This window comes from Artibeus jamaicensis, unplaced genomic scaffold, assembly GCF_021234435.1.
Source record: "Artibeus jamaicensis isolate MK-2021 breed Jamaican fruit bat unplaced genomic scaffold, CSHL_Jam_final contig_497, whole genome shotgun sequence".
Taxonomy (NCBI): Eukaryota; Metazoa; Chordata; class Mammalia; order Chiroptera; family Phyllostomidae; genus Artibeus; species Artibeus jamaicensis.
The window spans coordinates 8,738,510-8,755,147 of NW_026521863.1; the positions used below are offsets into that span (position 1 = coordinate 8,738,510).

The 16,638-nt window shown below is 38.4% G+C and overlaps 1 protein-coding gene across 9 annotated transcripts in view; it reads right to left on the minus strand.

Annotated features, from left to right (window-relative positions):
- The window catches only part of SCAF8 (SR-related CTD associated factor 8), a 181,915-nt gene that overhangs the window by 94,652 nt on the left and 70,625 nt on the right, over nt 1–16,638 (minus strand). For 3 of the 9 annotated variants that reach the window (XR_005079671.2, XM_037126128.2, XM_037126127.2), the window contains exons 19-20: nt 15,567–15,782; nt 13,152–14,616 (exon numbers count right to left, since the gene is read on the minus strand). The exons of 4 other annotated variants lie outside the window; for them this stretch is intronic. Coding sequence is in view for 4 of the 5 variants with exons in the window: in XM_037126128.2 (XP_036982023.1) it covers nt 13,166–14,616; nt 15,567–15,782 (1,667 nt within the window). In the remaining variant the exon portion in view is untranslated. Of the gene's footprint in view, nt 1–12,345; nt 14,617–15,566; nt 15,783–16,638 lie in introns of those variants that run through there. 2 more of the 9 variants (XM_037126129.2, XM_053668782.1) reach the window with 2 other exon arrangements.

The following is a 16,638-nucleotide window of genomic DNA, read 5'->3' on the forward strand; positions in this document are numbered from 1 at the left end:
TCTAAGTCAAGTTAGAGAATAGTCTAGACATAAATAATTCAATTATGGTTAGTAAATCTAAGGATTTCAGTATCTGGCTCACATTTTAGGCTACTGACAGAAAAACAATTCTGTATCTACTGCTGCAAGTAACTAAATCAAATTAATTCAAAGCCAAAGTTAAGCAAATCAAACTTTGCTGGACACTTCCAAGTTCTGTGTTCAGTCAGGTTCGGAAGTGAGACTGTTTCCATTTCCCTTGATGGAGACAGACAGACTCGCTCCCAGGGCACCAAGCAGTGAAAGGTCCGCAGGCGGCGCACCGATTCCCGAGGTCACCCACAACCTCAGACGGCATCACCCAACACCCTGGGATGTAGTCCGTATAAAGCTTCACTTTCTTATTTTGAAAAGAAATCTTGGTCTATTTAGATGCTAAACAATGCTTGCTCTTTTCTTAAACAATCTTTGTGTTGGCCTCTTGCTTCATTTTCTTTGGGAAATAATGCAACTATACTAGTTCTAATTCCACTCTCTTTTTCTGAGTTGTTTCCCACTGTTTCCTTAATTTGATACAAATAATTGTCCCTTTCACATTATTTTAAAAATAAAACTTTAATCATCTGAAACAAAAATTAATAGGTTCAAAGGTCATCATGCCTTAGTATGTTTCTAATGATTTAAAACAAGTTCATTGGTGAAGTTAAAGTCAACCCAAAACAAATGCAAAGTAATTATACCACTTAACATCTTCATTAGGATTCCTTTCCCCTTTAAAGAGCTGAAAATAAGGTCAAATAAAATATGGAATTATGAACTAGTAGAAATTATGAGCTAATAAATAATTCTGTCTGTCTCGCTCTTTTGAAAAACACAAGGAGTTGGGAACAGGCACTTGGCTGATTCCAGTCAGCGGTATGTGGCTGCAGCTCCAGGCAAGTGAAGGCGAAGACAGTATCAGCAGAGTGTTGAACAGTGCAGAGTAGGTAGAGCATCCCCTTAACTAAAAACTGTACATGCAAAACGGGAGGGAGGAGGACAATGAACAGATGCTGAAGGAAGGCACACAATTTTAAGTGACAAAATGCTTCAGGGTCAGGATGCAGAAGAGGTTTCAGATCTGCTAAGAAATGGGACTAGTCGTGGCTGCCTAGAGAAACCTGGAAACCAGGGGCTCGGCAGGAGACTCTGGGATAGCTTATGGTCTCTGTCACGGTGGCGGGGGTCGAGTGTACATGTCTCTTGGGGAAGGGGGCAAATGATGGTACACTTTCCATTTTTAAACCTTGCTCTAGACTTGTAGCACAAGAAGATAACAAATTCTATTTCCCATGGGTATTACAATGCTAACTTCCCCCAGGCTCGGGGTTCTTTCTTTTGTGCAAGTTCTAGAGAAAACAAGCCCTGTAATACGTGACTCCTTCTACAGCTTCAGAGATTTTAAATTACAGGTGAGAGCTGTAAGAGCAGGAAGATACGGGAAAGTCAGAAGCGAGGGTCTCAGCAATTGTTACAGAGGGCCACCTGAGCAGGAGCACCCAAGGGATTTTCTTGCCTGGGCTAAAGTCCAAAACCAGATAAAAGTCTGAGTTTTGTCTTTTATATCACCATCCTAAATTTGGCATTTCAAATGTGTACTCTTAATATATAATGAATCCATTCCCTCTTTATTCCTGTACATCAATCCTATGCACCCTGGCTCAATGAAATAAAGTACTTTACTTTGAAATGATCAGTTTGATCATTTCATGAAGCCAACCTTAAAGTCACAGAAGGAAATATAGAAGGTTTCTTCTTGTTTGCAACAATGCCTACACAACAGTCAGAGGTCGACAGGGGGCATGTGCCTGTCCACTGCTCCACTCTCAGGCCCGGCTCACATCTGTCTTCTCTCTGAAGTCCTGTTCAGCCCCAAATAACTTTTGGTAGCTCTGGACCCAGCTGGTCTAGAGAAAGCAGCTGAAGGAAACCTCCAAGTGAAACATGGTACTGATGTTAAGAGCATTGGATACTAACTGTGAAGAGTACTGTTAGGCTATAATAAATGAGAAGACGAAGAGTCTACTCAAAATGATTTGAAGCTAATACGTTTTTTTTTTAGCCAGCTATCAGAAACATTACTGCTTTAAAAATTACAGGCAGTTCTCCTTTGCCTACTCTTAACGCTGTGAGAATGTATTTAGTACTGAGTACACATTTTGTATTCATTTTTGGTCATCGGAGCATTGAAAGGAGTCATTTTACTACTGAAGACTGTGTTGTCCCTGATGAGAAAAATATCAGGCTTTAAAGATCTAAGAACTAAATAAAAGTTTGGGAAGCAGGTATAGACTCAGAGAAAAAAAAACGGTTTTAAGTTGTCTCATTCCTAAGAGAATATTAAAGTGCCGTCATACAAAGGTCAAAAGAAAATCTGCAAGACTGGCTGAAGGTTCTTCAAGAAGGTACCTGACACATACACATACGTGTGCACATGCACACACATGTATTTCCAATTGAGTGTGTTGGATTAGAAACTATTTTGACATGTTAAATAAAAAAAGGAAAATAGCCAAGAGAGAAACAAAGTGAGTTCACTGACTCACTAGTGAGTTCACTAGAAGTGAGATCACTACTAAGCAACTGAAGAAATATTTACATGAAAAACCAACCTGCCTCAACTACTCCCAGCCAGAACTGGTGCTCTGTTTAAAAGGTGCCTGAGTAGGTATTTGACAAGAAACTGGGAAAAAAAGGAGTGCTCTATAACCACTGTCTTCGCACACCAGACCACCAACCACCTGGAACTACGAAACAGAATAGAGAGCTGTCTCAGCTCCCCATCGGAATAAAAGGAAAGTAGGAAATACTCCTTTGGAAAATTTCAGGTAAACCACACCTGAAAGGACTAACCACAAAGTGTCTGACTCAATTTCCAGAACCCATACAGCATTTCTTTTAATGCCTGGTTATACTACTCCTCTATCTTCTTGGTCATTTTCATTTTATGTTGAGTGGTTTAAACAAGAGTCAAGGCCAAACCCTTGTCTATGGCTTCTGGACAGCTGGGATCATCATCGCACGGCCAGAGCTCATAAGAGAAGGCCAGGGCCTTGCGTCCAGTTTCCCGGGTGAACTCTCCAACAGAACTTGCTCTTCCTCCGTGAACATTTCCACACTCCCTACTTTTACTGTCAGTTACAGCAGAATTGCTTTTGGGGTGAGGAGAATCCTTTCTGATCCTTTGAAAGCTGATTATTAGTTTAGAAATCAACCTTAGTCTGCCACTGATTAAAATGTGGACTACTGATTTCACTTGGCCAGAATATAAAAGCCATAAACGTTATGAAGAAAACTATAAACACATAGCTTAAATTACAAGCTTTGGGTTGTGAGTGTGGGGGAGGCATCCTAGGCACTCAGACTTCTCCAAATTAGGCCTCGCACCTACAGCTTTAGGCCAACAAGTAAATTTAAAATAACAAGTGTGGCAAAGAAAGATTAGAGTTGTGATGGTTTAAGACCGCCCTCTTCCACATTAAGCTTTCTAAGTCAAAGTGACCATTAGATTTTACGCTGCCCACTGAAGTATCTAGCTGTTATTTTTCACCACTTTCCTTTTGAAAGTTCAGACAACTATGGCTATTGGGGCACTCTGGGATTTCCACTGGGACCAAGGTCCCTACTGTCTTCTTAAACTGGCGCCAACGAGCAACCACAGATTTCAGCATCAGCAGGAGTCAAGTAACTTCACTTCTCTCCCCAAACAGGTAATTTCCTGAGATTTCAAATCTTACTGGCCAGACTTAGGTACTTTGGGATAAAATGGCTCTGAACATGTTTTGCAAATTCAGTATCACACAGGAAGGCCTAATAAAAAATTTAATTTCTCTAAATGCGGTTTCCAATACAGTGGCTTGACTCAGAAACATTCAAGAAAGTTTATTTTGGTGCAACAACTTTTTCTAGCATTGGGCAAAGTATACATCTTAGCAACTTTTTTTTTTTAAGTCCCATGGGAAAACAGCCTACTCTTAAAACTTAAGTTCCTAGTATATCATGTAAGAAAATCAGGAATAATATTTTTAACAACCAAATTGTTACTATTAGACATAAACAATTAACAAAGGAAGCTTTCTAATTGTTCTTCCTGAAATTAGATCAGCCATTTGTCCAGACAGGCAAGCCTCTGGGCCAGCAGGATGCCGCCAGCAGCCCAGGGACCCCTTCAGTTTCCAAGGCGGCGCTGAAGGTCAGAAGCACAAAGGTTACCTCCGACTGTTCACGCACTGGAGGCAGAAAAACTTGAGAAGACGCCTTAAGCTACAAGAGCCACACAGCTCCCTTCTCTTCCCTCCCCTACATGTGGGTTAACATTCAAATCTTCACAAATAATCCTTTATTTGCAGTTAATGTACAACAGTGATCTGCACGCCCAAAAAGTCCCCATGATGCACCATTGACAACTCTTATCAACAGTGACATCTATGTAGTACTACATGCCAGGCAGTGTTCTAAGTGCTTTGGTACTCTTCAAAGAAAATTCAGAATTCTCTGTTCAAATTTCTCTAAAAGTTATAGGGGCCCTTGTTAAGACACCTGTTTAAGTAAAGACCTTTAGAGCCACGTAATTTGAATTTCAGTCAGATAAAAAGCTGTTGTTTACTTGATCAAATAAAAGATTTTGCTGGACAATTCTATAAAAAAGAGAACTATATTAAGGTTATAATAATAGTAGACAAATTGCTACTATTGCTACCTGGTAAATTGCTACCTGGTAAATAACCTACTTCTAATAAACCACTGAGATGGCAAGATGATATCATCATAGCATTTACTTAAGAGGAAACTGTAATAAGTACATAGAACAGAAAAGGCTAATTCTGTTTTTAACGGACAAACAGTGCCCGTGAAATGGGAAGATTCACGTCCTGCTTTTTCAGGTTAGCTGTATGCAGTAAGGTCTAAAAAACTCCACGTGTTAAAGAGTCAGAATTATTTTTTAATGCAGGGAAAATTAACAGTGAATAGATTATTTGCCATATAATACTAGTATTATTGGGTTACCTTTGAAAATTCCTTTAGTTCAAGTATTACCAAAAACCAAAGGGTATGGGCATTACCAATTCCTCTAAAAAGTTAGGCAGCGCTATTATATTTAACAGTTCACGACACTTATATTAGGGATTCAAATTTGATTGTTGTAATATCCAAAGTAATTTAAAAATGGAATTCTGTAAAGATGTGTTCTGGGTGGGTTGGGATTGGAGTAAAAGACAGAAAACTGTACTTGAACAACAATCAATCAATCGATCAATTAAATAAATAAATAAATGTGTTGTCACTTTAATATGTATGTACTACCTTCCCACTGTATGTCCCCAAATGTAAAGGGTCTAATCTACTTAGACCTTAAACAGTTATAGAACTTAAGGGTACAGGCTGCTATGAATTGTGTTCTCCAAAAATATTCGGAACCTCAGAATGTGACCTTATTTGGAAATATGGTCATTGCAGGTGTAATTAGCTAGGATGAGGTCATGCTGAAGTGGGGTGAACCACCAGTCAAACGTAACTGGTGTCGCTTCCGGGAGGGAATTTCAGACACAGACACAGAGGAGAAGGGGACGTGCACACACGTGATGGAACTATCACGTGATGACAGACGCAGGGACCGAGGTGATGCCTCTGGAAGTCGAGAACTGCTAGCAGAGTGGAGGGTAAGGAAGAGTCTTCCGCTGGAGTCTTAAGAAACAGCATGATCCTGTCCGCACCCCGATTTCAGACTTCCAGCTTCTGGAACTGGGAGAGGATACATGTGGTTTCAAGCAATCCAATTTTTGGTATGTCGTTACAGCAGACCCAGGACACTAACTAGACCAACCTTACAGTAAAATCGTCTTTCCAAAAAAGCGCCTTTTAAGTGTAGCCCAGTTTTGAAGTCAGCAAAACCTGGGTTCAGACACCTATATGAATCAAAAGCTATGTGACCATGCAGTGCAAGTTTGCCTCTTACTTGTGAAGAAGAGATAAATCCTACCACAGCGTGTATCCTACCAAAAGCTATGTGACCATGCAGTGCAAGTTTGCCTCTTACTTGTGAAGAAGAGATAAATCCTACCAAACAGCGTGTATCTGACATTGATAACCTATGCAGAATGTCAGCTACACAGAGGTTAAAAAACACTGAGTCTCTCCACCCACAAACCCCTCTCCCTGTAATGACAACTTTCGACCCGTGGTCATAGACACTCTGACTAACAATTCAGAAAGAGGTATGTTGAAGAGAGAGGGCTATATTAAAATATAACTAAATACATTTTATTTACTTTTCTAAAAAACCACAGTCATAAATGAAGTCCTGATGGTTTTACTACTTAGAAATCTCTAAATCCTTAACCCGGGGATGAACACAGTGATACATGTAAGAGGTGATGTTTTTCAGAACCTTCTGACATGGGAAGTGCTACCTTCTCCAACTAAGAGGCTCAAAGTAATATCCACCACCACCGAAGGAAGACCAACTTTCAAACGAGTTCGCTTGTTATATTTTCAAAGGTTATTTTATTTAATACAAGTTTTCTGATTTTACTAATATTTTTACTAATGTGTAAACTGACCCAAGTTTAGTAATAAAAACAAGAGTCATGTCATTAAATGATGATTGTTCAAATGCAAGAACATTTTATTTGATGTAATGATCATAACATAAGCAAAATAATAACTACCTTAGGCAAAACTAGTAGAAATAGTAATATAACTCACAAATATGATAGGCATGTTCCCCTGACGTGTGGGTTGGGCAGCAATATGGCCACAATGGTTAGAGTCATCTGTCCAAAGACTCTGCAAAAGGTGATCAAAGGCCAACCATGACATGTTGTGAATGAAACCTTCCATAAATCTGTTTTAGTTAGTGGAAGATTTGAAAAGAGAGAAAACCTAGAATCGGGTTATGTACTCTAATAAAGCAAACAACTGCAGACCATCCACTAGCCACCAAAGACGGACAAAGGCAAGTCTCTAAACTCTCTGAACCTAAGTGTTGAACAAAGACTAATACTGAATGTCTACCATGTGAAACTTTATGTATCTCATTTAATTGATGTCATGGGATAGTCTTAATAAAGGAGTTTAATATGCAAGAAAAATAGATACTAGGTTTTGGCTAGACATACAGTGCATAAATGCCAAATTCTGGAAGAAAACTGCCAAAGCCACAATCTAAAATGTAAAATTTCAAGCTACCCCTGGGGCTCTCCTTTACATGTATTAAATAATTTTAAAGGATACAAACTTTTGAAATTTTATTTAACTTTGGGGAAAAGTCAAAAAGAAATCTTATTTAATATCAATGCAACAGAAATATGCCTTCAAAGTGGCAAGTTATTAAGAAAGTTAACAATATTATGTCAGGTATAACCTTAAGAAAAACCAAACCCGGAACAGAGAATCCAAGAGAATGAAGCTGCAGTCACAAGACGACAGCCCATGTACACTCGTAACTGTGAAAACACAACTTGTGTTTCACTATGTGAAACACATAGCGGGGTCAACATGGTTCACTGTAGCCTTGGATAAGCCTGGTGGGGCTCTTCAGCTGATGCTTTTGTGCACAAATCTGCCTTCTCCAAAGAGAAGAGGAATAGTTGGTGGGCCTCTGCGAGGCTGTATGTGTGCCTGGCACTTTATTAGGTGGTATGGACTAACTTCTGAATTTAGTAGATCTGGGTTTCAATCTTTGCTCAAATATTTACAAGTTATGAGACCTCAGGAAGTCACTCAAACCTGAGACTTAGGTTTCTCTTTAGCAAAACAGGTATTAAAATAACTACCTCACAGTACCGTCATGAGGATTATATTATGTAGGTAATAAAATTATTCTAGTTTGTCTCATAGCACACGTCCATTAAACATTAACTAGTATCATCAATAATAATTTTAAAAATTTAACCCTACAGGTTACTATTAGAGCTGAGAAGTGCAGTAATTCTGTTCAAACACATTACATCTAGCAAATGTTATAAAGCCAGTTTTGAACACCCAAGGGCGGTAAAATTTTAAAAAGCGTCTCAATATTGTTAGACTTTCCCTTTGTTCCTCCTGCTCCTTCAACTAGTCTTTTACAGAAGAGAAAACTTATTCACAGATGCAAGGTATTTTAACTGCTGGAAATAACCGTAGAAATCCCCAAGCCGAAGGGTAGCAAACTGCTTTCAACAGAGACAAATCCAACTGATAGTCCTCAGTCAAAAAGAAGGCTGGAGTGATACGCTGAGAAGGAGTAGAAGATCCGGAGAAAGGAAGAAAGAACCAGAAGAGTAACAGCTGAGCAAGGCAGGCAGGACAGGGTGATAATGGGCGGGGGCGGGCGCAACATAGGTCAACCAAGGGCTGCATACCTACTATCGTTATGCCACCCTACTATGCTCATTAGACTCATCTGGTTCTTAGGGCTCAAAGAAACAAGTTTCAGAGGCTCACTCTTGCCCACCTATTGAGCCCTGGGCATAAGCACTCTCTCAGCGTCCTTCATTACAGGCCAGCCTACTATCTAACATTTCTTGTACAATATAGAGTTAAGCCTATTAGCACAATTCTACCCCTTGATACACCGTGTGTGTGTGTGTGTGTGTGTGTGTGTGTGTGTGTGTGTGTGTGTTACAAATTACTTAGAACATTTGTTCTCTCTCTTGATGAGAACAAGGCAGGGTTAACTTGAAGTGTACGTACACAATGCAGAGAGTCCCATGAAACAGGCAAGACTTAAGTAGAGGGAAAGCAGATGTCCGAACAGAGCTCACGCCAAAATATACTGATTTGCATTAGTTTTTGATGTGCCACGCACATCTCAGTAGTCCCACTAATAACGCTACTTCTAGCCCCTGATTAAGTTAATGCTTGCAATTTTGTCCCAAAGGGGTTTTTTTTTAAGTCAAAGAATTACATACTATCAAGGAAATTTTTCTCTGAGGTATCCTAAACAAAGTTTCACTTGAGTCAAAAAAAAAAAAAAAATCCTAAAGAAACCATCTCATATGCTTCCTTCCATCCCTTTCTTGCCATAATTCATTTTTAGATTAATGCTTGACTTCAACACATCTGTGACAAAGGACTTCTCTAATTTTTATTCATCCTCCAACACCAGTTGCCACAAATAAGTACCTACTTTATTGAAACACTAAAAATAACTGTGTATCACTCAAGCATTTTACTGAATATTTTCCAAATCTCAAGTACACAGAATATGAAATACTTACAAATTTTACTATATCTACAGTAGTGGTGTGGGGGGGGGGGTGTGCACACACATGCACCCAGGAAGGGAGGGCTGCGTGTGTAAACACGCACCACCCCAGGCGATTCTGTACTAGAGTTTGCGGTTGCCCTCCTAAACCCCCAAATTTTCAAAGAGCTCCCTAGTGCCTGCCTGAAAACCACAGAAATAGTGCATTTCAAACTGCTTCCGATATGCACACCCCTCTGTATAGTATGATCTCCAAAAGAAAATAATCTCGGCCCTTAATTCTGAATTCTAATTCCAGAGAGTTTTGTTGGGCCAAGGTATCTTGTTTTCAAGTTTCCTATGATAAACTATAGTAACCTGACTTTTTTCTTCAGAAGTGAGAAATATAAGTCAATTTCAGTTACATTTTAAAAGATGTTTTATGCAAAAACACAGCATGAATTAAAGAAAACAAAAGTAACTCTCTGCTGCACTGCATTTACTCACAATGTAGTATTTTATTTTGACTATTTTAACAACATAGAGATAATGCTTTCCTTTTCTATATTATGTAAAATATTTTTAAAATGTTTGTTTTCTTTCTTTGAAAGTTAAAATCCCTTAAAATTTTATTAATATAGCACCCAATAAATAAAATATAAAATTTTAATGGAATATAATTTATCCTTAATTTTACATGTGCCCATCTAAAATACACCTATAAAATCCCATAATGAATACTGTAATTCTTTGATTATAAGACACTTTTTATATTTTGATATTTCTAAATTAGATATGGGTTTTATAATCGCTGGCATGTCATACTGGAAGCATTTTAAAAATTCTGAATGGCACCTTAAACCCGGTGCCCTATGTGTTTATAAAAACTGTTCTTTCCAGTTAAAAGAGGTAACCTTTTCTTTTTAAGTGTAACACAACTGCCCCACACCCAAACCAACCCTTAATGTGTAGCTCCATAAACTACAGTCTTTTATATGAGTGAACAATGGTCAATAAACTTAATGAAGCAACTAAATTACCAGGACTAAAGAAACAACTCTGCTAAGAATATAGTAAATAACAAATTTTATCAATTAATTTTTATATAATTTCCAGAGTTTTAAGCAAAACATTTTATACTATTCCATCTTCCTATGCTTTTTAAGTATTTGTCCATCCTATGTATTGATATAAAATTAGAATAAAGGAGCATTGCACCGGTATGCTGCAGATAAAGATGACTTTGCTGTAAAATACGTTCTATCTACAATATAAATGATCAAAGTACAGTACATGCATTTATGTCAAGAACAGAAATCAATGTTTGATAAAATGTCTGCAGACATAAAAAAACCATTTATATATTAACAATTAATGTACAGTAATAATGCAGTCTGCTGATACTATGGGTCATATCACTCTAACAGACCACAAATCAACACACTATGTGATTTAGTGTCTAATGTAGACACTAAACCTGTAGCACTTTAAATCACTTTATTAGAGAGAAGAGGTTAAGGCGCCCCTTGCTTATTTTGAGTTGCCAGCACTCTAGTGACAACACTGTGACCGAAAGCATCAAAAATGTGATAGGTCCTATGTCACACTTATCAAAGTAAGATGGTCAACTCTTCTGTCCATAATTTTTAAAATGAACAGAAACATCAATTTTGAATATTCAGTATGAGAATGATTAAATATCCTTTCAAATATTATACAACAAAACAAGGACAACATGAGAACAAGTACATACAATTTTTTTCAGCTATGTTAGAAGTGTCGCTCATTTCCAAGATAGGTTTCTAGATTCTGTACTGACAACTGACTTGGAAACTCGTACGACCACAATCTTTAAACCAGTGCAACATTTGCATCATATTTTGTTTTCAAGTTTGCACATAAAAGCCCAAAGAGTGATTAAAAAGCCTGGGATTAAAAGTCAGTGAAAAGCCTCACATTCTTTCATATTATCTAATCCAAGTGACTGCCAATAATTTCAATAATGGTAAATGCAACCATAAGAGTTTGAGAGGAATCATAGTCAATATAATTTCCCTGGAAACAAGGTAAATCCTTCCCAGACACTAAAACTGCACCGTTATCACAGTTTTCCCGTTACCCTAAGGAAAAGATCAGAAACCAACTACAGTTATGGAACTAAACTGAATTACCTTAAAAATAAACACCAAACCCCCACTTCCCACTTTTCCAAATAACAAAATAAATAACATACTATTTCTATCAAAACCTGTAAGAAGACTTTATTTTTGCCCAGGAAACTTCAAGTTCTGGCGCTCTCTAGGTCATTAGATAAGGTAAGCAAAAACCTCCCGTTTTGAACATGCATATAATCTTATATAATCTTATGGGGAGAGGAGGAGTTGACAAACCTAACTAAGAATCCTAGATAAATAGAGCAAACGATGAATTGTTGGAAATACACAGGGACCTAAATGACCATTCATAGGACCAAATGAAAGCCATCACTAGAAACTAAAAAAACACCAATGGTTTTATACATATGTGTATATATGTAGAACCCAGAGGAGACACGAACATCAGATAAATGGAAATTAAAACAAAAATAAATAATTAACAGGAAACCAAGACCAGATATTCCTGCTACTCAGTTTACCTTGGAAATAAGTCTGAAGAGTGCTCCCTGGAGCCTAGAAAACACAGGCTGGACACTTGATATAGAAATGAATGTGTTTAAATCCATCACCACCACCACTCAGCATGTGCATGACGATGTTCACTTCAGGCAAGGACCAGCCAAGGCGTTCAGCACTAGGGCGTCCATCTATGCACACCAGTACACGCAGTGTGAAACTAGGCAACGCAAGCATCTGCATGACACGGGGGCCCAAACCCGATCTGGCTTCGTGCTTAATTATACGGAAAAAAAACCCTGCCAAACTGCCAATATATTTATTTACAGGATTTCTTATTTTCCCTTCATAAAGGCTAAGAGCTATAACTGTGAGCAATATCAATTAGCCAAATTTCCCTCTCTCCAGTTTTTAAAAATATTTTATTATCTAAACTATCAACTTCTATTTTTCTCTGTATGTGAATGAAAACAGACATACAGAGAAACAAAAAAAAACAACCCTGTATGACTTACGCAATAAATATACACAGATATTACATACAAACTGAGACTGCATGATTTTTATATTAAAGTACATGCTTTTCCGCCATACAGTTCTTCTTTGTAGTTATTAAGAGTAATAGAAAACCTTTGCAACTAAGCACATGCTGCTATGATTCAGGGTTTAAGAACTTGTAGGTTAAAAAAATACAATTCCTAGAACACTGTTATCAAACAAATAAGTTTTATTGGCATCTAAAAACAAAATTCACCCAACAATGAAACGTACTTTAATGTTTACGTTGTTGTTGTCTTTTTTCTTTATACTCACTGTATATGAGGAACAAATCACAAACACTTACTTTGGAGAAACAGAGACCATAGTGTAGATTTTACAAAATCACTTTTTAAAATCTCTGTATTGTGCTCCTCAAATATCTAGAGCCAGTCTTTGCATAAAATATCACAGCTTGGTCTATTACCTTAAAATTCTGCAGCAGCCTAAAGATATGGATCAGATATACCACGACTCGCTATTCTGAAATATATCTATTACCATATCCAACCTAATGGTAGTATCTAAAAACTCCTTTCTTCCATAGGAAGTCTCTGACAAGCTGTTATTCATTTCCTTGAAGTTAAAAGAATCAGGGGGCAACATTTATACTTTATCAGAAAAATAAAAAATGTTTACCTACCATGTTCATATTAAGAACAATGTCTATACAAGTCAGTTGTACAATTATTTTAAGAGAAAAGTGAACATGAACATCAGATTAACTTAATTCTGGCAGACAAAAGTGAACAACTATGGTCCGGTCAGCCATTAATCTATTACAGAGAGATGACAACTTTACAAAAGGTATCTTTTACCTACTGAGTGATGATTATGTCCCCTCAGTTTCTGTGCTTTCTACCACTGGTTCACTTTCTATATCAGCAACTGTGTCACTCTTCTCCTTGTTTATTTCACTCGAAGATGTCAGTTTCTCATAAAGTTCAGGATCACTCTGTACGGGTAAAGGCGGTGGTTGGGCATGTCTCTCAGCGTTCTCACCATTGACCTGAGGCATGTTATCCCCTTTTCGTTGAGAAGTGGCCCCTTCAAAGAAATCAAAAACCCGAGCTTGAGGCGGGGGGACCCAGGTGTTTTGAATTCTCTCTCTTCCAAGACGACTTCCATTCATCTCTCTGCAGAAATCAAAATCCCTGTCATCCCTATCCCTCTGCCTCTCCCAGTGTCTTCTGCGGTCATCAAAATCTCTGTGCACTTCTTGCCCAAATCCTCTGTTCCAAGGACCACTTCTAGGATCAAAACGATAGTTTCCAGACCGGAATCTACCTCTTTCTTCATGTAAGCCTTTTGGACCAGCGAAGACAGGCAGAACTCGATGCTCTCTCTCATCAAAATCTCTCGGCCCCCACGGTTTCTCTGGATTAAAGCCAAAGTGGTCTCTTCGACCAAGATGATCCATACCTGGCCTCACAAGGTTTTCTCTAATATCGACAGGAGGTCTTCCAAAATGATCCCTACCATCTAGAGGAGGTCTTCCAGGACCTTCTCTTGGATCTATGGGCCGTCCAACCACCTCCCTAACGTCCACCGGGGGAGGTCTGCTCATGCTTTCCCTGGTTTCTATAGGAGGAAACCGGTAATCTCTATCTCCTTCCTGCTGAATGTTATCATTCCCCAGCGGTATCCTTTTCTCTGGATTAGTAATATTGTCTATACTTTGCCTTCCAGGAACTAAAAAAGGTCTTTCTGGCTGACTAAAAATATCTCCTGGAGGAAAAGGACCACGGGGTGGTGGGTGAAGAGCTGAATCAAGTATCGACGGGGGAGGGATTCCTCGCTGGGGCGGAATTCCAGGCTGTAGCAATGGAAATCTTGGTCCGGGCGCCTGTGGTATTAGTCCTGGACGAAGGTCTAACATGGGCATTACAGGCATCCTTTGACTAGAGAGATTTAAAGGGGGTAAGTTTTGAGGCCCAGCTGGTGGCTGTGTTCCTAAAAGTCCAGATGTATTTGGAATATTTGGTGGCTGTACTCCTACAAGTCCAGAATTGTTAGGGATACTGGGGGGTAGCACTCCCAAAAGTCCAGAACTACTCGAAGCACTTGGTGGCTGTATTCCCAAAATTCCAGAGTTATTCAGAATATTTGGTGGCTGGACTCCAATAATCCCAGAACTACTAGAAACGTTAGATGGCCGGACTCCAAGAATTTCAGGATTACTTGATACATTTGGTCTTTGAACTCCAAGAATTCCAGCATTGCTTGTCATACTTGGCGGCTGTCCTAAAATCGCAGGGCTACTTGGAATATCATTTGGAATCACTAAAATGGAAATGGGTGGGGGTGGGGGAGAAAAAAATTATTCTGGTATGAAAAGAAAACTAATGTTATAATTTCCAACAGTTAGCTTAGAATTAATCAGCTATTTGTTTCCCAAGATTCAAAGTATATTAAGAAAAATTAAAGCTAAAATCAATACCACACACAGTGAAATTTAAATATAAAAACATATGTGGGGCTGTTGCCTAAAATTTAACATGATCTTTAAGTTAACGAAAATGCCAGGTTTTATACCGATTCTCCATCTTTAACAAAAGTCTCTCTAAGCCACAATTCTCAACATACTAACTGTGGTGCCATGGAAGAAAAAGGGACTTACTGCTGACAAACCCCACATTTATCTCTAGGCCTGGCTGGATAATGCCCGAAAGCAAGTATGTTATTTACACCTATTGTTTATTTTTACTGTTTTGTAAGTATTCAACAGTTTGTACATCTTATTTTGATAACAACATATTAAAGCAGTCCCAATAGCACAAAAGGAGGGAGAACGGCCTAATGGAAAAGTGTCAAAATCTACACCATTCTGAACAGAACGCCAAATTTGTTTTTAACAGACATTTCACCATGGCTGGTATGGCTCAGCTGGTTGGAGCGCCGTCCCATACACTGAACAGCTGTGGGTTCAGTTCCCAGTCAGGGCACATGTCTAGTTGTAGGTTTAGTTCTCAGCTGGGGCATGTACAAGGGGCAACTGATTAACATTTCTCTCTCACACTGATGTTTCTCTCCCTCTCTCTCCCCCTCCCGACCCCTCTCTCTAACGTCAATAAGCATGTCCTTGGGTGAAGATATTAAAAAAAATCAACATTTCAACATTTGTGCCTTAAACTGGTTACAAATGCATTGCACTTCAGAATGAAAACACCACCATAGAGAAGCAATGCTTATGATTTAACTATTTATTTGTGGGGATTTTTATTTTAGTTTACCTGATCTGGTGTTTTCACCAGAAGAAATCTGGTGGTCTATAAGATGAGGTACTTTTTCTTCAGGCTCTGCTTGTTTAGCAGGATTAAAAACATTTCCAGCTGGCAGAGAGGAAGCAGCAAGATTGCTGGCAACAGGACCACCTGGTAAAACAAGGCTACCAAATCCGACCTCCTTCACAGTTTCTGGGGTCATGGATAATGGCGGCTGCACTAAAGCTGTTTAAAGAGGGAGAGAATATTTTCAGACTTAATTACCTAATAATTCATGTGCCGAGTTAGTACTAACCATGACTAACAATGGCCTTGCCAAAGTTTTAAATGACTTCCTATTCTCTCTCCCCAGTTGTTTGGTTACGACTGCTCAATGAACAGGACACACGGTCCTCACCTACTGTTGTGCATAGGTTCTGTGACTTTAAAATGATGCATAACAAAACCAATTTTACCACAGACTAATTGATATAAACAAGAGGTAAGTTCCCACAACATCACAGAAACATTATAATCAAACAACACTGAATGCAACGACATTATTCAAGGACCTGTTGTATATGAATTCTCTTCTGAAAATTAACTTTCGGTAGCTTGACTGTTTCATCTTATAGTATCTCTATGTCACCCAGCACTTTGTATAACAACTGATGCTCAAAATGATGAATGTATCACCATGAAGAGGGTAAATTTTACTTAGAAAACCTTATTTTAAAATGCAAAAAATTTTTAAAATATTTGCACAAAGATGTTTGTATTTTATACAAAATAAAAAACAAATCCAAAACCCAGTTTTCTAAGGATGCTAGTACATGTATGTATGAACATGCAGAAATGACTTGTACAGACTGACAAATATGTATGAGAATAAAAATCTGCCCAATCCCCTTGAAACCACAATAGACCATGGTCCTTGTATTCGCTACTTTTTGTCAAACAAGGTAAGAACCCATGAGTTGGGAGGGGATAAAGTGGACTAGAAATCCAAAGAATGGGTAGAAAAGCCCCTAAACATATAAATGATACAGAAAAGTCCATATCATTTGTATGTTAAAAAACAGAACTAGAGGAATATAAAATC